Source organism: Chiloscyllium plagiosum, chromosome 5, assembly GCF_004010195.1.
Source record: "Chiloscyllium plagiosum isolate BGI_BamShark_2017 chromosome 5, ASM401019v2, whole genome shotgun sequence".
NCBI classification, from domain to species: Eukaryota; Metazoa; Chordata; class Chondrichthyes; order Orectolobiformes; family Hemiscylliidae; genus Chiloscyllium; species Chiloscyllium plagiosum.
This window is the reverse complement of record NC_057714.1, coordinates 26571533-26594659: the sequence shown is the minus strand read 5'-3', so window position 1 is coordinate 26594659 and position 23127 is coordinate 26571533. Positions and strand designations below refer to the sequence as shown.

The 23127-nt window shown below is 39.3% G+C and overlaps 1 protein-coding gene across 10 annotated transcripts in view; it reads right to left on the bottom strand.

Annotated features, from left to right (window-relative positions):
* Positions 1-23127, bottom strand: part of LOC122549771 (histone deacetylase 9-like) — a 789364-nt gene that overhangs the window by 307947 nt on the left and 458290 nt on the right. For all 10 annotated transcript variants that reach the window (XM_043689769.1, XM_043689771.1, XM_043689766.1 and 7 more), the window contains one exon: positions 13633-13764. In XM_043689769.1, coding sequence (XP_043545704.1) covers positions 13633-13764 — 132 coding nt within the window. The remainder of the gene's footprint in view (positions 1-13632; positions 13765-23127) is intronic.

The following is a 23127-nucleotide window of genomic DNA, read 5'->3' as shown; positions in this document are numbered from 1 at the left end:
TAATCAACACTATTCATAGCAATTAACAATTGTTTAGAGTTTTTAATATCAGTGAAAGATCTCAAGCCACTTCACAGTGAGAGTCAGAACGAAACAGAAGAAAACAAGTTGACAAATGTGGCTACGGGAATTAAAATGGAGGTACAGCTGAATTCTGGTATTGAGGATTGGAGAAATATAGCAAGAATTCTCCAAGCTGTTAATTAAATAACAAAGTATCACTTTCAGAAGTCTTGAGTTATTTTATTTCTGCTATTTGTTACTGTATTTTCAACAGATGTGTATTATTCTATTGACTGCCAATAGATGGGGCCTGTGTAACAGAAACATTTAATTTGCTTCATCCAAAACATTTTATAATATATATTGGCTATAATACTACCTGCAACAACTCTAGATTTTTTTTATTATGAAAACAACATTGCAATCTTTAATCTTTTATTGTGATACTGCCACACATAAATGACATACAACACATTGGCCTTCTACATATGCACTGAGAATCGAGAATCACCATCAGGGTGGCATGGTGGCTCAGTGGTAAGCACTGCTGCCTCACAGCTCCAGGGACCCAGGTTCGATCCCTGCCTTGGGTAACTATCTGTGTGGAGTTTGCACATTCTCCCTGTGTCTGCGTGGGTTTCCTCTGGGTGCTCCGGTAGATGTGCAGGTTAGATGAATTGGTCATGCTAAATTGCCCATAGTCAGGGGTGAATATGGGGAATGGGTCTGGCTGGGCTACTCTTCGGAGGGTCAGTATGGACTTGTTGGGCCGAAGAGCCTGTTTCCATACTGTAGGGAATCTAATCTAAAAAAAAAGCCCATCCAAATGTCTTTGAACTGTTGTAATTGTACCACCCTGCATACAGTCTAGTCAGATTCACTTCGTTTAGATTGATAGAGTGGCATTAGAAGCAATCAACCGAGGATTGCCAATGACATACTCTCAACATAAAATGCCCTTTTGTTGATTGTAATTTACAATGATATAACATGATTATTAAAAAAAAAACTACCCATAATCTGGAAGAAAACCAATAAAGGATTCAAAGCAACTCATCACGGCAATTTTTTCAATGCTTGCTCAATCAGTTCTGCTGCAATTTCTACAATATTTATTTGTCCATCTAAAATTTGACCAAGTATGCATCTTTATCCAAGCATTAAATATGCATGAATGTTTAAAATAATATCTATTTATCTAACATTTGCATGGGTTCAGTTATCAGATAAATAAGTAAACAAAGGTACAAATGACCAAACTTGTAACTAGAATATTCATATACTACGAATTTTCAATCAACTCAAACAAACAATTTGAAATTTCCATGACATTATTTACACTAAATGAAACCAGAATCTGGATTTAATTAGTGCAAGGTAATATTTGAAAAGTTATGATAAACAACACAAACCTAAGTATTCCCAAGACCCAACTTTGTTTAATCTAAACTTATAGTTTGGAAACATGCCTCACTGATAGTTAAATGAAATGAAGTGTTTAAACTAACATCCCCACTGGTGTGAAGGTCATATTATGTGGAAATCCAGAGAGAAAATGAATGATGTAAGAACCCCTGTGTTCAATCATATTATGACAAGGTGTTTGGACACTCCAGGTGAACAATAGGCTGTGATTTCAGTAGTCCTTTGAAGAGAAAATTGCAGTTCCATGTTTCCTATGAATTTCTTAGTCAGCAAAAGAAGGCATTTCTTTCTGAACATATCGGCCAGTAGTTTTTTTCAATTGCAGGATTTCCCAGGTTGCCGCTGCTGATGGATCCATCTGCTGAACATAGCCTAAGGAGCCCACTTGCATACCCTAATGGGAGAGGGTTCTCAGAGGAAGTCCATTATTTTCTGCCTAAACGGAATCCACTCAATCCACTCTGCCATATAATGAGATCACAGGTGATCCGATAATGCTCAACTCTACTTTTCTGCCTTTTCCCCATATCCCCTTGATTTTCCTTACTGACTGAAAATCTGTCAATCTCATTAATACACTTATTGAGCCAGCCTTAATAGTTTCTGCAGTTAAGAATTCCACAGATGCTCTACCCTTAGAGAAGAAAACACTTCTCTATAATTTAGCTTTAAACAGTGATCTCAATCTGAGATTTTGCTCTCTGGTCCTAGACTCTCAGAACAGAACTCACACACCAACAGGGCCTGGAGGTCCACCAGCAAATTTCAATTCGAGAATCCTGGAATAATAAACCTAATAACATGAAATCAAATATCACCATGGCAGTCTCAGAATTTGAATTAAGTTTTTAAAATCTGGAAATGAAAGCGGAGGTCAGCTGCTTGTAAAAAACATCTAACTGGTTGGCCAATGTCTATTAGGGAAGGGAATCTGTTACCCTGACCTGATCTGGCTGATGTGTTAGACACTAACCTCCAACATTACTGCTAGACTATCGAGGTTCACAAGGAAGAGATGTTAGCAATTCAGGAAAGTGTGAAAATCGATAAGTCCCCAGGGCTGGATAGGATTTATCCTAGGATTCACTGGGAACCACAGGGAGGAGATTGCAAAGCTTTTGGCTTTGATCTTTAAATTAATTGTTGTCTACAGGAATAGTGCCAGAAGACTGGAGGATAGCAAATGTTATTCTCTTGTTCAAGAAGTGGAGTAGATACAACCCTGGTAATTATAGATGAGTGAGCCTTACTTCAGTTATGGGTAAAGTGTTGGAAAAAGTTATAAGAGATAGGATTTATAATCATCTGGAAAGGAATAAGTTGATTAGGGATAGTCAGCACAGTGTTGTGAAGGGTAGGTCATGCCTCACAACCCTACTTGAGTTCATTGAGAAGGTGATGAGGGTAAAACAGTTGATGTGGTTTATGTAGTAAACAGTAAGGCATTTTATAAGGTTCCCCACAGTAGGCCATTGCAGAAAATACAGTGGTATGGGATTGAGGGTGATTTAGCAGTTTGGATCAAAAATTGGCTAGCTGAAAGAAGACAGACAGTGGTGGGTGATGGGAAATGTTCATCCTGGAGTTCAGTTACTAATGGTGTACCGCAAGCATCTGTTTTGGATCCACTGTTGTTTGCCATTTTTTTAAATGACCTGGATGAGTGCGTAGAAGCATGGGTTGCTCATTCCTGATGAAGGGCTTTTGCCCAAAACGTCGATTTTCCTGCTCTTCGGATGCTGCCTGACCTGCTGTGTTTTTTCCAGCACCACTTTAATCAAGACTCTAATAAATTTGCAGATGACACTTAGGTCGGTGGAGTTATGGATAGTGCTGAAGGGTGTTATAGGTTACAGAGGGAGATAGATAAGCTGCAGACCTAGGCTGAGAGGTGGTAAATGGAGGTTAATGTGGAAAAGTGTGAGGTGATTCACTTTGGTAGGAGCAACAGGAATGCAGAGTACTGGGCTAATGATAAGATTCTTGGCAGTGTATATGAGCAGAGAGATGTGGGTGTCCATGTACATAGATCCCTGAAAGTTGCCACCCAGGTTGATAGGGTTGTTAAGAAGGTTTATGGTCTGTTAGCTTTTATTGGTAGAAGGATTGAATTTCAGAGCCACGAGGTCATGTTGCAACTGTGCAAAACACTGGTGTGGCCGCATTTGGAGTAGTGCGTACAGTTCTGGTCACTGCATTATAGGAAGGATGTGGAAGCTTTGGAAAGGGTTCAGAGGAGATTTCCAGGATGTTGCCTGGAATGGAGGGAAGGTCTTTTGAGGAAAAGCTGAGGCACTTGAGGGTGTTTTCATTAGAGAGAAGAAGGTAGAGAGGTGACTTAATTGAGACATATAAGATAATCAGAAAGTTAGATAGTGTGGACACTGAGAGCCTTTTTCCTTGAATGCTGGTGACTAGCACGAGGGGGACATAGCTTTAAATTGAGGGGTGATAGATATATGTCAGATGTCAGAAGTAGTTTCTTTATTCAAAGAGTAGTAGAGGTGTGGAATGCCCTGCTTGCAATAGTAATAGACTCGTCAACTTTAAGGACATTTAAATGGTCATTGGATAAACATATAGATGGAATAGTGTAAGACAGATGGGCTTCCGATTGGTTCCACAGGTCGGCACAACATCGAGGGCCAAAGGGCCTGTACTGCGCTGTAATGTTCTACGTTTTATTCCTAAGATGTTCTATGGTTTTCTCTGTGATATTTATAGTTAGCAGCTTCCTTGCTCCTTAAACTCCTCACAAGTTATGCATCTCCTTTTCAGTAATAAAAGTAACTAAAATAAAATAATAGTTTGGTAATTTTGCCATTTTTCACATCTTTACTATTATTAGTAAACAGTTTGGAACTTATTTTAGCTTTCTCTTTTTCCTGATAGAGAGAACATTTAGTTCTTGTTGTATCACTTCTCCCACATCAGTTTCTAGATGCTAAATCTTATCATTCTTCCTACCCTGTTCATCACAGAATTTACATTTCTTTCTCTCTTTCTCATGATTGCTTTTTCAACTATTTTCTTACTTTTTTGTTTAGTCAACTGGATTCTGGGATTTTTGCTTCTGAAATGTAAATATTTCCTTAAAGAACATCCATTTCCCACTACTCCCCAACCACACATTCCTTACTTTAAATAGTTCTTTAAAATTTTTTCCCTTACAAGCATTTCATCTCTTCAGAGTCTGTCCAATTTCATATCAGATTTCATTGACTCTTTTATTCCCATTAAAATCTCAAAATTGGGACCCTATTATTACTGGATTCTAAATATCTCCTCACTATAATCTATTTTAGTACTCTTTCCATATTAGTTCAGATCTAATGCTATTTTACCTTTTGCATTGCTGGTCCCCTTAAGTGAAGGCAAAATCTCTGGCAGTGTCACCTGTTTTCACACTGTAACTTCAGTAAAAGAGGCAAACACCCAGGAGATGTAACAGAAACAACTCCAAATATTACAGAAGTTTCATGAAGTCCTTCAAAAGTTAGTTCTCTTAAGGATACCGATTGTTCCTATTCTTGTCAGGAACATCAAGATTCTTACAATATTCTTGTATGTTTTTATTACAATTAGAATCATTATATGCTTTCCAGATTCCTCAAAGGCACAAAATAAAAACGCAAAACACATCAGCCAGCCATGGCCGACAATGGAAGGTAAGAATTGTATAGAATCAAAAGAAAAGCCGATAAAGTTGACAGACTAGCAGTAAATCTGAAGACTGGGAGGATTTTAAAATGCAAAATCAATAAACTGAAAAAGATAGTGTGAATAGAGTATGAAGGTAAACTTGTAAAATAATATAAACATTGAGTGTTAATGCTTCTTGACATATGTAAAGAAAATAGTAGGCTAAGACAAATATTACAAAGTTAAAAAATCACACAATGCCAGGTTATTGTCCACAACCACCTGATGAAGGAGCAGCGCTCCAAAAGCTAGTGCTTCCAAATAAATCTGTTGGTCTATAACCTGGTTTTGTGTGATTTTTAACTTTGTCCACTCCAGTCAAACACTGGCTCCTCTACATTACAAACATTACAGGTAGAGTCAGGAGAATTTGGAAAAGGGAATACAGAATCGAAGGAGAAGTTAAATAATTACATTATGTGACAAACTTTACTGAGGAAGATGCAAAAACTCTCCTTGAATTAGTCCCAAGTGATAAAAGAAAATGAGGTGGGAATTGGTTTCAGTTTTTTAAAAAAAGTGCATTGGAGAAATGAATGAGAATACAGATTGCTAAACCCTAGGAATTGATAGTGTACATTCCAGGGTGTTGAAAGAAATAGCTATGGAGACAGTGGATGCTTTGGTTATCATTTTCCAAACTTCTACAGATTCTGGAATGGCTGTTGCAGATTGAAAGGTAGTGAATGAAACCCCAGCATTTATGAAGTGACGAAGAGAGAAAATAGAGGACTACGCATGTATTGGTCTTGTGTAAGTAACAGGGAAAATGCCACAGTTTATTTTAAAGATGGGACAAAAGGATAATGATGATTTGATTGGGCGAAATCAGCATAGATCTGTGAATGGAAAATTGTGGAAGTTTTTTGGAGAAATATCATCCACTCTACACTTCAGCATTCTGAATCCATGGTCGTAACCTAACGATATTCTGAACCTTTGGTCGTAACCTAAGGATAAATTCCAGCCTTGGGCTACTGTCTGTGTGGAGTTTGCACATTTGCCCTGTGGTTTCCTCCCACAGTCCAAAGATGTGCAGGTTAGGTGAATTAGCCATGTTAAATTGTCGATAGTGTTTAGGGATATGTTGGTTAGGTGCAATAATCGGGGGTAAATGTAGGGTGGGGAAATGGGTCTGGGTGGGTTACTCTTCAGAGGGTCAGTGTGGACTTGATGGGTCGAAGGGTCTGTTTCCACACTGTAGAAATTCTATGATACAGAGTAGGTCATTTCAGACTGAGATGATAAAGAATTTCTCCATCCAGAAACTGGTGAGCCTTTTGGAATTCTCTGCCACAGAAATCACCTGAGGCCAAATCACTGAATGTTTTCAAAAATAAATTAGATACAATACTTAGGGCTAAAGGGGTGAAAGGATATGGGGAGAAACTGGAAACAGGGACTGAATTGGATGATCTGCCATGATCAAAGGGCCAAATGGCCTACTCCTGCTCCTGTTTTCTATGTCAATGAATTTTCAGATGTTATGAACAGAATGATAAAGAGGAGTTGATGGATGTAGCACTGTGGTACCACAAGGACCAGTACTTGAGCCCTAGATGTTCACAATCTATATCAATTGTTTGGATGTGAGGACTAAATGCAGATGACAGAAAGCTATGTGGGATAGTCTGCTGTGAGGAAGATATGAGACTAATCCAGGCAGATTTGGACAGACTTTGTGAGTAGGCAAAAACACAGTAGCTTAAATATAACGTGACAAATAATGAGGTCACTCAATATAGTAGGAAGAGCAGACGCGCGGTGTATTTCTTAAATGTTGAGAGGTTAGGGAGAGTCAATGAACAAAGGTACCTGGGTGCCCTTGTCAATCAATCCCTGAACAATCTCACGTGGGGGCAGCAGATAAGAAGGAAAGCTAATGGAATGTTAGGCTTTATTCAAGAGGATTAGAGTACAGAGTAGCAAAGCCTTGCCCCAATTGTTAGACTGCACCCAGAGTACTGTGCACTATTTTGATCCCCTTACCTTAGAAACAATATTAACCTCAGAGGGTGGACAATAAAGGTCCACCAGCCTTGTTTCAGGGATGGCGGGGCTGATGTATGATCAGAGACTAAGTCTGTATTCTCTCAAGGTTTGAAGAATATGAAGTGATCTCATTGCAACCTTCAAATACCTAAAGGGATAGACAGGGTAGATGCATGTCAGATGTTTCCTCTGGCTGGGGGTCTGGAACAAGGTGACAGTATTTCAAATAACAGGGAAGACACTTGGGTCTAAGATAAGGATAATATTTTTTGACTTAGAGGACTGTGAATATTTATAATTCTCAACCTCAGAGGAATTTTGAAATTGATTCATTGATTTCTAAATACCTATGATATAAAGGGGTACATGTATAATATGGGAAAAATAAAAAAGGACTGAAGTGGATGATTGTCCAGGATGTTATGGAATACAAGAACACGCTAAATGGCTTACACCTGTCCCTGTGAAGCCTGGGCACCAACCATCCTTTTCTATAACAGTCCATTCAATTTCATCTCATCTTCTGGTGCGTAGACAGTATTTGTACTCAGATGAGATTGAAATGTGTTTCAAGTTTATTTTAAGAGCTCATAAGCAAAATGAAGGAAAATAAAGAACAGATGGTGAATATATCTGACCTACTCTCAATGTAAATAAAGCAGGACAAGTGTTTGAAACTTTATAGAACTTAAGTATACGACAAAATCAGTAATCTCCAGCAATATTCCAGTGGACAGTTGAAAGTTCCGAGCACGTGCTTTTTGCGAAGATGTTGCTAAGTTCTCTAAGTCTGCACTCACCAAAGGTAGAATGCGGGAGCAAAACAGCTTCATGACCATTTTTAAGTATCCTCGGAACAGATTTTTTTTTAAAAGCAAGCTAGAGAGATTATGAAATAATATGCCAGTGACATTTTGGTCAAGCCATGAAAAATCTTTGAAAGAACTAAAGGATATAGGCAAGCCAAGAAGGCAATGAAAGGAGAAGGAAAGATCCATTTAAGGCCCAAAGTAAAGGAGAATGATATGAACCAGACAAGAAATTAGGAAACAGCATTCTGTCTCTCATCTCCTATCTTATTTCAACTGGCATTAACATAATTTTCAGGAAGAACAGTTGCTCTTACCTGTGCTTAGCGTTAAATTTAAACTTACCTGTCACATGCTATTGGTGATATGTTTGTATATGTCTGTTCTTTCCCCATCAGGCCAGGAAGCATGATACTGTCAATAGGAAGCTGAAAGGCTTCTAGCTGAAATGGGCTATCCTACATTTTTGGTGTGCCACTTTAACCCAGCATTGAGCATTATAAAATGGACAAAGTCATTGTTTTCCATCATGCCAGTTAATTGATGACTTGACTGCTTTAAAATTTGAAAAGTGATTCATGATTGGTCATTTTTTCTTATGTGGATTATTGAATTTGGAATAAATGGAAATGTTGAAGCAAAATCCTACACATTCACATTTTGGTATGTTAACCTTTAATATATTAAAAAATCATTAATGAGAAAGATGGTCCTGACAACGATGCATATTACCTTGTTTGTAATGGGATGCAAAGTTCACTGACATACATCAATAAATCTAAAGATTAAAGAGTCAAAACTGCAGGCCCCTGTGGTGTCACCAAAATGTAGGTTGCTGTCTTGAGGAAGTGAAAGCAACTCAAAGCACAGAGTGAGGTTCTGATTAGGTGGAAGAGAGATTTTTTTTAAAATCTCAAACGGCATCAGAACGTTGGCACGGTAATCAATATTCCTTACTTCCCACTAATATGTGGAACATTTTAAGGTCAAGTAAGGGACCCACACCTATAGCTTCAGCAGACAGTGTATCCATGGGGTCTAACCATGATGGGTGCACTGGAATTGTTCCTACAATCTTAGAGGTTACCCTATGTAATCCCTTAACTCTTCTGTGGAAGTGAAGGGGACAGACCTATTCCAAATCTTGACCATTGTGAAATCAGGGTGGAAATTCATGTGTAAGCATGTAAGGTCTGAAAGGATAGTGCTGAGGAAACCCGTGCTACTGGTCCTCAGTATGATAATATCACATGGATTCAGGCAGGAGAACAGCTTTGGAACTCGAAGGAGTCCGATCTAACATTGAGGAGTCCCTTATAGTCTCAGTGATCAATGTCTATCATATCGATGTAACTTGTACCTAGCTGCTATGTTGTAATAAACTGCATCTTGTTCAGCACAAGAGCCTGTTCTTGTTAGGCAACCCTGTGGTTTTCCTTGACCACACAAGATGAGTCAGGTCTGGAGATCTCTCCAGAGGAAAAAGGATGGTGGTAGCAAATCAACCAGTTGAATTTTACATCAAGGTGAGCTGTGGTGAGGATTTATCTTCGAACATGGTGGCAAGACTGCATTTAGCTGCAGCTTACAAACTAAAGATTCTTCAGATAAAGCTTGAAGAAAGCAGCTCAAGCAAACTGAAAGAGCTGAACAATTAAAAATTGTTGAGAGCCACATGGCAACATCTGACAAAGTTAGGAATCATCTGGGAAAACCATTAAAAGAACAGGAATTGTCTTACAAAGCCACAACAAGCAAGATGCATTCAGTAAAGCTATTAAGGAAACATGAGGCCTTTATCAAGGTCACATTCAGCAGGACTCAACTAGAAAAGCTATGAAAAAGGCAGGAATCATTCACGAATAGCAGGATCTTCCATATGGACTGCACAAGCATGGGAAAACATTCCATTACTCCGAAGGCTCATCAATGTTGAGCAAATTAAAGCTAATAGGGTTCATTAATGTTGTTTAAGGGATAAATGTTGGCCATGTCATCAGGTGGAACTGCTCTACGCAAAATAATGATATGAGATTTTTTACATCGACCTAATAGGGCAGTCTGGAGTGTCAATATAGGTTACACACTCAGGTCTCTAGAGTGAGGTCTTAATTTGTGACCTTCTGATTTTTCTTTTGGATGGCAATGGCAGGGTAGGAAGTGGTTGGGCTTCTGAGCCCATCTGTTTGTGATGTCCAGGCCTGCCGCATTCTTCTTTACTGTATTTTTCCAATTTATTATTTTTAACACCAATATTTATTTTATCTTTGTCTGGTGGCTTCAGTGGAGGAGGGATGTTTTGGGTGGCTGATGCAGTGGCAATGCTGGTTCCTCACAGCCATTGCAGCTGCATCCAGGGGTGGTCTTTTTCAACGTCTTCAGTGATGGGGTGATTCTAGCCACACACTTTTGGGTGGCTTCTGCAATGTCTTCAGGTTCGGGATCATTGATGTGGCAGATCCTTGGGGGTGGCTTTGGGATTCTGTGGAGTCTTGCTGTGCAGGATTTGAGCAGCCGGTGAGGCAGCTGTTTTCTTCAGCAGCTGCTTTGTCGCCTTTCTGCCGCGGCACTGTCTTTTCCAGAGTCCAGGGGTCATTAATTGAACTAGGATGGACTTTGTCTTAATTATTTTTAAAATGTTTTCTTATCTATGTCTTGCTATTAATATGGGTGGCAGTGTATGGCGATTTTAAAACTTTTCACTGAATTTGTTTTTGGTAAAAATTACAAGTAACAATAAGTTGCTAAGTTACTATTCTATATTAGCGGGCAGAGTTATCAAATATGCTGGATTAAAATGTGAAATTCAAATATAAGGAATTTTGTGGAATTTCTGTCATTAACATCAAAGCTATTTGGTCAATGGCCTCTGCCACATCCCCGTCATCTGATGCAATTGCCTCAAGCAGCATATTTTAAATGATGCAGCAATGCTTATGTTATCTCTTGTAACATAAGAAACTGGACATGGATGTTATGGTGTTCAAGGATCCAACAGATGTTTATTACAGCTCATGTTCATACACAAACATTAGATTACAACAGCGTTAAAAAGCTCACTTTCAATAGCATGTCATACTTTAAATGAAATGAAATAAGATGAGATAAGCAATTTTATATCCTTCAGCCCTATGCTAAAATATTGTGTTGATATCTTAAGCATTTCCCTTAAAGATATATTCCCTGAAGAAGGGCTTATGCCCGAAATGTCGATTCTCCTGTTCCCTGGATGCTGCTTGACCTGCTGCGCTTCTCCAGCAACACATTTTCAGCTTAAAGATATATTGTCATACTGACAGTGAAACTTAATATAACACCATCGATTACCCTACCAGGCTCAACTTCCCCTATGGTTCTCCCCTACAGTTCTTACCTACACTAGATCTGAATCTGCACAATTTTCCTGGTTTCTCTATAACCTTGGGGCCGCACAGTGGCTCAGCGGTTAGCACTGCTGCCTCACAGAGACCCAAGATCGATTCCAGCCTTGGGTGAATGTCTGTGTGGAGTTTGCACATTCTCCCTGTGTTTGTATGGGTTTCCTCCAGATGCTCCGGTTACCTCTCACAATCCAAAGATGTGCAGGTTGGGTGAATTGACCATGCTAAATTGCCCAAAGTGTTTAGGGATGGTTAGATTAGGTGCATTGGTCAGGGGTGAATGTAGAGCAATGGGGAATGGGTTTGGGTGGGATACTCTTCGGAGGGTCGGTGTGGACTTGTTGGGCCAAAGGATCTGTTTCCACACTGTAGAGATTCTAAGATTCTCCCTGCATGCCCTCTTCAAACTCATCTTAACACATCAGGTGTCTCCTGCTATGTTACCCCGAAACATTCACTAATTAAGTTCCCTTCCTGGTTCAGATATCCCCTGGTACAGTGAATAGTTCTATCTTTTCAACAGTGATCAACCTCTCTTTGGAAAGTGAAGGTGCTCGGCTGTCAAGCATACTCATAATTGAAGTTGATAGATTTTTGGCCACGAAATGAATTAGGGAAAATTGGGATAGGATAGAGAAGAAGAGTTTATTTAGAAGTTCAATTGTGATCCAATATACATACCGTACAATGTTTTCACTGCGTATTTTGCAAAACAAATACACATGACAACAAATAAATCAAATTAAATCAAGTGAATGGAAGTCGGTCTGATGGGCTATTTAGCCAACTCATTCACCTATTTCTTAGACTTGCTTCTTTCCCTTTCAGCCTTTCAAGGGACATGGACATCAGCAGCTTTTATTGCCCATCCATAATTGCCCTTGAAATGAATGGCTTGCTCAGCCATTTCAGAGAGTAATGCTGACCACCTTATTGTGTATCTGTAGTTACATCTTGGCCATTTCAAGTAAGGATGACAGAAAGGGAATGACTTTTACAATAATCAATGATAGCCATTGCCAATATTCCCAGTTCCCAAATCCAGATTTATTTTTGAATTTTTGAATTTCACCAACTTTGGGTTTTGAACTGTGTCTCTAGAACATTAGCTTGACCTTTTGCATTATTCATCCAGTGATATTACTATCATTTTGTACAGCAAGACTAAATTCATCTTAAACTTTCTGGCTTTCCATGCTCAATATTATTTCTGAATGGAAAGGTGTAATACTCCAATTGATATTTAAGAGGCTGATTGACTAACTGATTGTGCCTCCTACCATATGAGATATCCTTACTGTTCCTTTTTAAAAACTTAGCCAAGACATGGAACAATTATGCAAGAAATCTTAAAGCATATTATCACTGATAACATGAGGAAATATGAAGGAATTTGTATTTAAAACATATATGCATTTAGAATATCCTAACTGAAGTTTAAAAATCTTGAAGGAGATGAACAAAATTTCTATATGCAAGCCATAAACTCAAACAGTGTGGAAAATCAGTTAATAATAATTAGTTAGAAATAGAGAGAGAAGTAAAATGAGATTTTATAAATTCAGGATGGGAAAATTATGGAATAAGTTGCCAGAGATGGCTAAGTATAATAATAACATAAATTGGTTTAAAAGATGATTAGATATATTTCTGGAGATAGGGTAGTTTGAGAAATTAAAGTGGAATGTAAATACATAGGGAAAAGATTAATCAATCAAACTGGTAACCATTTAGATTTTAAAAAAGCCTTTTCCTCTCATTGTTTTTTTCCTTCCTTGTATGTGACGGTGTGTAAAAGCTGGCATTTGTTGTACTTCCTAAGTTACCATTGAACTGATCTTTTCTCCAGGCACAACTGCATTGCTGAGGTCTGGAGTCAAATGTAGGCCAGATCAGGTAAGGATGGCAGATTTCCTTCCTTGAAGGACATTAATAAACCAAATGGGTCTTTATAATAATAGCTTTTAATTCTAGATTTTACAAATTTCACCATTGTCCAAAGTGGTCTTCAACCTAAATCCTTAAATATTGAGCTAGATTTAGATTACTGGATTATTAGCCTAGTAACATTACCACTATGGCACTACCTCCCTCTAAGGTTTAAATGTCTGTACTTACATTGTTCCATTTCCCTCATACAATTAATTCTCATAGCTAACAAAACAATTGATTCTATTGCAGGAACTGCTTCAATTAGTTGTTTCGAGTTATTTGTTTCGTTTTGCTAAACTAAGAAACAGGCAAGATTTTGGATGCATTGAAGACACCCGTAACAGAGCAATGTTAGCTTTAATGAACAGCCTTATGTTCTTCCCAACTACCTGTTCTCTCAAGTGTTCTCTTCTTGAAGGTGCTGATAATGGTGCCATCTTTTCTGCGCAATAATGGACTACTCCTCCTCTCTGCCACTTTCTGTTTTAACTTGGAACGCACCTTCAAATTTGGTTCTGAGGCTGTGAAAACACGAGAACATGATTTTGGGGCAAACAGAATCAAAATTACATTTGTATCACATTACAAGGAGAGTGATAAGAGGCCAAGTAAAGTGCACTCAACTCCAGGCAGATGAGTTTTACCTGTGCACAGATTCTTTCATTGTTTCAATCAGGGGAAATGAAAGCAGGGTTTGGGATTCCCAAACTAACCATCTGATCAAAAACTGTCCACCCAAACACCACAAAAAATTGAAAATTTACAAGCCACTAAGTCTCATAACAACAATCTGCTGTGAATAGTACAAATGAAAAACTGCACAATGTGCTGTAGAATCCCTGTACCCAATCTTAGTAACCATATTCAAACTCCTACAATGACATTGGACTCCAGTCACAGGGTTGCTTAAGTAGTCCCTACTACTTTTTGCATTCTCCTTTCTATTCTAATGTCTCCAGCAGAGTCAGCTCTTTGGGATGGTATTCTGGAAAAAGTGGGAGTTCTCCATATCCCTGCTGATTTACTCCACCTCTGACACAGATTCTTTGTAGGAACTCATTATTACTCAGACCTCCCACATTAACAAAGACCCTGTGTGTGCAAAGGTGGAGAACTCACATTGTTCTGTGAGTTGCCAAAGAGATACTTAAAGAAAACAATAACCTCTCAAAGTCACTTGATATTGCTGTTTCCATCATGTTCTTTGCTGACCTTAGTTGTAGATGTGGAGAAATATTACCCCTCTAAGCTCTTTATACATGAATACGCATGTTTTCTGAATTCACATATATCTTAATGCTTTAATTACAACTCAACTTTATTTTTATACATGATGTGGAGGAGCCGGTGTTGGACTGGGGTGTACAAAATTAAAAATCACATAACACCAGGTTATAGTCCAACAGATTTAATTGAAAGCACTAGCTTTTGGAGCGTTGGACAACTACCTGATGAAGGAGCGACGCTCCGAAAGCTAGTGTGCTTCCAATTAAACCTCTTGGACTATAACCTGGTGTTGTGTGATTTTTAACTTATTTTTATACGCGTAAGTTAATTGATCCAAAACAGCAGATATTTAGTTGTTTTGAAAAGTAACTCTGAACTCAAGCCATTGATAATTAAATATATTTAAATCACCATGTTTGATTTCAAATTGTGATATTAGTGAGGTTTCATCAAAATTCAGCAAGTCTGTCTGGTGAGCAGTTTAGCTATGTAGAATCTAGGCACTTCTCGGTCTATCTTTAATCTGTAGGCAAAGGTGAGGACTGCAGATGCTGGAAAAAAGAGTTTAGATCAGAGTGGTGCTGGAAAAGCACAGCAGGTCAGGCAACATCCGAGGAGCAGGAAAATCAACATTTCGGGCAAAAGCCCTTCATCAGGAATAGGTTTTCATAGCTATTCCCGATGAAGGGCTTTTGCCCGAAACGTCGATTTTCCTGCTCCTCGGATGCTGCCTGACCTGCTGTGCTTTTCCAGCACCACTCTGATCTAAACTCCTATCTTTAATCTGTGCTAAGCTTGTGGATCTCAGTCAAGCAGGGATGTGGGTTTACACACAAAGGAAAATGCTTGGAGTTCTGGTCTCTAATCACTACACAGTAGCCCTTGCTACAGGAGAATGCATGTGAACATCGGGTGAGAATAAATCCAGGTATTTTCCCTGCAGTCAACCAACCTCGTAGCCTATGCTCATCTTTATGTTTACATGAATAATGATCATTTAAATAATGTATACAAAAGAGGCTGTTGGCAACAAGGAATGAATAGCTTGAGAAGAAGTGATGGGGGTGTTGACTCAGAAAGGGCAGGTGGAATTCTAAGCCATCATCTCATGAAGAAATGTGATGAGTATAAAATCAAGACACAGGAACAATTTATTTTTGCAATCTGACTGGTAATATGTGAAACACAAAACAAGCTATTTACAGCTGTCAGAAAGATGAACAAATTTGAAGATAACATAATCGAGGCACGAAGAATAAACTGTACAACTGCACTCCTTGTTATTTTGACTAATGTTGTTCAAGTATTGGTTTCCTTCAATTGCAGATTGTTCTTTCTGAAATTATTAATATGCTATTTGATGGGTCATCAATTTTATTTAATAGACAGCTGTTAAGCTCAGGGAAGAATGCACTTTTCTCGTGCAGTGATCCAATTTGCATCATTGCACTGCTGTCTGAAATCATTTAATACATCAAATACTAAATGAGATTTTGTATGCTTCACCAAGCAAATGTTTGCTGTTCAGATGTTAAAGACATACATGTCATCATGGAACCTTGGTGTAAATATTGACTTTGTTGTGCAGGGGTAGAGTGCACTGTTGCAGGTTGACAGCCTGATTTGGTGTTTCACTCTGCAAAGTTTAACTGAGCAGGTTCTGAAGTCCACTGAGCTGCCTCTCTGGTTACCTATCCAAATAGTGAAGTTCTAATCTGTTTACATTCTAACAATAGTAATGTATGTACCTTACATTTTGCTACAATATAATGGTAAGACACAAACAGGATTTGAAACTTTAAATTCAAATGGCTCTCAAATGTTGTACTAACGGAGTGTTGGAAACCTTGTACTTTTGATGATATATTAAATCAGACCATGCCTTCCCTTTCTTGTGACTCAAAGATCTCAGCCGTGTTTATGAAGAAGAGCAATGAATTTACCCCAGGTATCCTGGTCAATACTTGTCCCTCAGTTACAATGTTGCTTCTTGGTGAGTTCTGTGCACATAAAGTATAGATGCAGTTGTTTTTACTATAACACTCTGACAAATGTAACTCTATATTTAAATTTTAGGTACCTGTTGTGATCAAAATATCTCTGAGAAATTACATATACTGAATCAAAATTCAATCATGTCAATAAGAAAAATATTAATTCTGCAATGTAAAGCAGGAATTTTCAATACATGATCGAAAATTAAAAGCAGTCCATTGTTTGCCATACAAACATGCTCTTAAAATAAAAAGTTCGAGGCTAAGCTAAAACCACAAAGGTTAAACACAGCATACAGGATGCTATGTAGTCAAAGACCTGATGTCAAATAGAAAGAGGAGCTTTCCTTTGTATCCATAATATTGATATTAATAGAAGAATCAATTCAATGTTCTTTTAATCTCAGTTCCCCAGGCATTGGCACCTTGATGCAGCCTCATTTTAATTATTTCAATGAACAACCCACTTTCTAGGAGTCACTTGGTTGTCTCCTGACACCATCTTACCTCTAATAAAGCTAAAAGCCATCAGCTTAAAGGCAATTTAGATTGGGTATTTTTTTTTATTTTCATGGGTTTACATGACCAAACCCCACCAGTTCTGGACAGTTACAATTCCTCCTAAACAAATTAAAATAATTTAAAATTCCTGTGTTAGAGATTCTCCTGATTGCTACCGCCACATACTGGAGTATAATTCTGTGGTAATTGTACTGAAAACATCAGCTCCTTACAAAGACTTATCTGTTTCTGTTCAACTACTGTGTGAAACCATTATATTGACTGGAGCTAATGCAATTTCAACATTAAGTATTTCAGAACTGTCACCTTATGCAACATCTCCTTCTAACCTTTTTGCCAAATAATTAAATATATGTGCACCCAAGATTACAGTTGCCACCAATCCTCCACCTTTGAATGGAAGTTTATCTTTGGGTCATTCATTGAATCGCTACATTGTGGAAGCAGGTCATTTGGCCCATAAAGTTCACATGACCCTCCAGAGAGCATCCCACCCAGTCTTATCCCTCTATCCTATCCCTGTAACCCTAAATTTCCCCTGGCCACCTAGCTACACACCCCGGGCATTTTGGGTAATGTAGCATGGACAACCCACTTAAACTGCATTTTATTGGACTGTGGAAGGAAACCGAAGCACCCGGGGGAAACCCACGCAGGCATGGGGAGAATGTGCAAACTCTACACAGCCAGTCGACCAAGGGTAGAATTGAACTGGATCCCTGGCACTGTGAGGCAGCAGTGCTAACCACTGAGTCATTGTGCCACAATTCTAGGACCAAAGCACGTCATGAGAAAAGGGTTGAATTTTCTCTTGTTGGAGATGACCATTGCCATCCTTGTGCTTTCTCTGTTGGCGCTTCCACAGCTGTTGTCAGCTATCGCTATCAGTAATTGCATTTTAACTGACGACTAAATATCTTAAAGCAATTACACTCTTAACACAGCAAACATACTTGTGTTCAATAACTTACTTTTGTTCAGTAATGGGATGTGAGCATCATTGTGTGGGCAAGCAACTATAGCCAATTCCTAGTCACCCTTGAGAAGGTAGTGACGAGCTGCCTTCTTGTACCATTGCAGCTCATTTAGTGTGGGTATCTACAAAATACTATTAGGGAGGGAGTTTCAGCATTCCTACCAAGTGACTTAGGAAAAACATTTCCAAGTCAGGATAGTGAGTGGCTTGGAGGGGAACATATTGGTGATGATGTTCCCATGTATCAGCTATCCTTGTCTGTCAAGGAGGTAGTGGTCATGGGTTGACTGGGTCTTGTCTAAAGGTGGTACAGATGACTACTACTGGACATCTGGAATAGAGAAGTGGATATGTGTAGATATGGTGCCAGTCAAATGGGCTGCTTTGTCTTGTATGGTGTCAAGCTTCACCCATGTTGTTGGAGCTGTACTCATCTAGTCAAATGAAGAGTACTCCATCACTCCATCCTGGCATGTGCTTTGTAGATGGTGGACAGGCTTTGTAGAGTCAGGAAATGAGTTACTCATTGCGATATTCCTAGACTCTGACCTGCTCTTGTAGCCTCAGTATATACACCATATGAAATGTGTGTGTGCGTATATGGTTAGTCCAATTCCACTTCTAGTCAATGCCACCTCCCAGGATCTTGATAGTGGGGGATTCAGCAATAGTAGTTCCAATGAATATCATTAGAAAAAGATTGAATTTTCTTTTATAGAGTCAAAGTCATACAGCACAGAAACGGACCCTCCGGTCCAATCAGTCCATGCTTAACATAATCCCAAACTAAACTAGGCCCACCTGAGTGCTCCTGGCCAATATCCCTCCAAACATTTCCTATTCATGTACTTATCTAAGTGTTTTTTAAACATTGTAACTGTGCCCGCATCCACCACTTCCTCAGGAAGTTCATTTCACATACAAACCAACCTCTGTAAATAAATTGTCCCTCTTTTAGTTTTTAAATCTTTTGCCTCTTACCTTAAAATTGTGCCCCATAGTCTTGAAATCCCCTATCCTCAGGAAATGATACCTACCATTAACTCTGTATATACCCCTCATGATTTTATAAACCTTTGTAAGGTCACCACACAACCTTCTATACTCCACTGAAAAAAGTCCCAACCTATCCAGTCTTTCTTTATAACGCAAACCTTCCATACCTGACAACATCCTGGTAAATCTCTTCTGAACCTTATCCAGCTAAATAATATCCTTCCTACAAAAGAGCAACAAGAACTGAACACAATGCTCCAGAAGAGGCCTCACCAATGTCCTGTACAACCTCAACATGACTTCCCAACTCCTATAGGAGAAAGTGAGGACTGCAGATGTTGGAGATCAGAGCTGAAAATGTGTTGCTGGAAAAGCAATGTGTTGATTCCTGAAGAAGGGCTCATGCCCGAAACATCGATTCTCCTGCTCCTTGGATGCTGCCTGACCTGCTGCGCTTTTCCAGCAACACATTTTCAGTTCCCAACTCCTATACTCAAAGGACTGAGCATTGAAGGCAAGCATGCAAAATGTCTTTTTAACCACCCTGTCTCTATATAATGCAAACTTCAAAGAATTATGTTCCTGAACCCCTAAGTCCCCTATTCTACAACACTTCCCAAGGCCCTCTAATTAATTGTATAAGATTTGCCCGTTTGTTGTGCCAAATGACAATTATGCGACTTGAATGGTACTTGCCACTTGAAAACTTGGATACGGTCAGATTTTTCTGCATTTGGATATGCCTCAGTATCTGAGGAGTTGTGAATCTTGCTGAACATTGCACAAACATCAGCATACATACCTTCTGACTTTATTATGGAGGGAAGCAGGTTTAGCTGCACAGTGGGAATCACAGCATGAAATCTGAACCACCAGTTAGTGTTACTCTGCTACTAGCACATCATGCCAATATGCGATTCAGAGTAAGGGATGCTTGTAGGATTTGACTGCCAATCTTCCTTTGTCTTTTCTACATCTAGGGTCTGTCTAATTATTAGTGGTATCCATCTCCATGGAATCTTCACAGAAGAGGCGAAGGTCTTTGTTAACAAGATAACTTATTGCATGGGAGTAATAAGCCCAACTATATTACAAGTCAGGTGTAATTCTTAAGAACTCCTGGGAGCTATCCAGAATACATCTGCTCCCTTCAAAGGCTATTGCTGAACTTACCTGCCTCCGCCTAAAGACTGGGTGACATCATCAGATAGGTTGAACTAATGCAACTTGAACATTAATCTCTCAGAACCATTACCTTATGACCATAAGATATCAGAGCATAATTAGGCCATTCAGCCCATTAAATCTGCTCTGCCATTTGACCATAGCTGATTTGTTTCTCAATCCCAATCTCCTGCTTTCTCCACATAACGTTTGGTCCTCTCACTAATCAAGAACCTACCAAGCTCTGCACTCAATGACTTAGCCTCTGTAGCCATCTGCAACAATGAGTTTCACAGATGTACTAGCTGCAGAAACTGTTTCTCATCTCACTTCTAAAGGACTGTCCCTTTACTCTGAGGCTGTACCCTCAGGTCCTAATGTTGCCATTAGAGGAAACATTTTCTCCACATTCACTCTATCCAGGCCTCACAGTATTCTGAGAGCTTCAATGAAATCCCCTCTCATCTTTCTAAACTCCACTGAGCACAGACCTGCTTTTGATATGACATACCCTTCATCCCCGTGATCATTCTTGCAAACCTCCTCTGGACCCACTCCAATGCCAGCACATCATTCCTAGATAAGGGATCCAAAATTGCTCACAATGTTAAAAATGTGCTCTGACCAGATCCTTATAGAGCCTTAATAGTACATCTCTGCCCTTGTATTCTATTCCTCACGAAATGAATGCTAACATTGCATTTGCCTTCCTAACTGCCAACTGAATCTGCATGTTGATCATTAGAAAATCCTGAACTATGATTCCTTAATCCCTTTGTAATTTCAGTATTTCAAGCCTTTCCCCAATTAGAAACTAGACTATTCTCCTATTCTTCCTATCAAAGTGCAAAGCCTCACACTTTTCCACATTGTATTCTGTCACTTTTTTTCCCACTCTCCCAGCCTATCCAAGTTGTTCTGCAGCCTCTCCGCTTCCACGACACTACTTATCCCTTCCCCTATCTTTGTGTTATCTGCAAACTTACCAACAGTGCCTCAGTTCCTTCGTTCAGATCATTAAAGGATAACATGAATAGTTGTCATGATTTGGAAGTACCGGTGTTGGACTGGGGTGATCAAAGTTAAAATTCACACAACACCAGGTTATAGTCCAACATATTTATTTGGAACCACTAGCTTTCGGAGGGCTGCTCCTTCATCAGGTGATTGTGGAGTATAAGATTGTAAGACGTCTTATGATCTTATACTCCACAACCATCTGATGAATGAGCAGTGTTCTGAAAGCTAGTGCTTCCAAATAAACCTGTTAGACTTTAACATCTTATTGTGTGATTTTTAAATGAATAGTTGTGTTCTCAACACTGACCATGATAGTCATTTGCTGCCATCCTGAAAAAGATCCTTTTATCCCCACTTTCTGTTTTCTGTCAGTCAGCCAGTCTTCTATGCATGGCAATGCCTTGGCCCTAACATGGTACCGCAAGAAAGGTTTCACACTAGGTCACCCGACAGTGTATGTGAGATTAATCATATGTGGTCTTAAACAGTAACTGTGGTCCAGCTGGTCTGTCATGAAGCATCACAGCCTTGAGTGATTCTGTTCTATGCATCTCAGACATACAATTATCATATACACCTCACATGTTCACAAATCGACAGACACATTGCACTCCAGAGTTTTCTGGACAGTAATTTGCAGCGGGAACCCTTGCTGATAATGGGCACAGAACAGTTAACACCAACACAATTACCCTGAGATCACGTCAATGCAGACTAAATTTCAAAATTAGCACCTTCTAGCTTTGTATAACATTGTGTCATATAATTTGATAAATGCACTTACTGTACTATTGGGTGAAACCTACAGGGAGCAATTTTTTTGCAATATTTAAAAGCATTTTCCACTTTAATCCTAAATCACATCAAGTAGAAAAAAATCATTTCACCATGTGCTGTTCCTTATAAGCAATTACTCTAAATTATTCAGTAACACTGGACCAATGGGATTTTATAATGCAACAAGAATCAGTCTCAATGGTGTCCCAGGAACAAACACTAAACCTGGATTTGCCTCAGTCTTTATCACATTTCTTTCTGAGGTACTGCTGAGAAAGACATCTGACTGAACAAGATTTATGAAGCTTGCATCCACTCTTCTACATCCATTAAACTATCAAACAAGAAAGAAACATTCACGTCAATAGATAAATGAAGAAAAGTAAGATTAAAAAAGGGTCATTCTGAACTGAAAAAAGATGTTGCAATTGGTGGGAGGGAGAGAAGAAGTGACACAGGAGAAAAGGTAGGAAGGAAATTGGGAGTGGGAGCAATTCTGAAGTCATCAGCAACAATCGAAAGGGTCTGTTTCCATATTGTACATCTCTATGACTCTGTGATCTTGTTGAAACATGCAAAATTCCTAGGGGACTAGACAGGTGAGATGTGGAAAGGTTGTTTCCCTTTTGTGAGAGTCTAGAACCAGATAGCATAATTCAGAATAAGAGGGTCACCCTTTTAAGACAGAAATGAAGAGGAATTTCATCTCTCAGCGGGTAGTGAATGTGTGTACAAACAGCTGTTGAGAGTGGGTCATTAAGTATATTCAACCCTGAGAAAGACAGCTTTTTAATCACTAACAGTTGAACAGTTCATCCACTTTACCAACACCTTCCACCCCGATCTCAAATTTACCTGGACCGTCTCAGACTCCTCCCTCCCCTTCCTACACATCTCCATTTCTATCTTGGGCGACCGAATCAACACGGACATTTAGTATAAACCAATCGACTCCCACAGCTACCTAGACTACACCTCCTCCTACCCTGCCCCCTGTAAAGACGCCATCCCATATTCCCAATTCCTTCGTCTCCACCACATCTGCTCCCAGGAGACCCAGTTCCAATACCGTACAACCCAGATGGCCTCCTTCTTCAAAGTCCGCAATTTCCCCCCAGACATGATCAACGATGCTCTCCACCACATCTCCTCCACTTCCCGCTCCTCCGTCCTTGAGCCCCGCCCCTCCAATCACCACCAGGACAGAA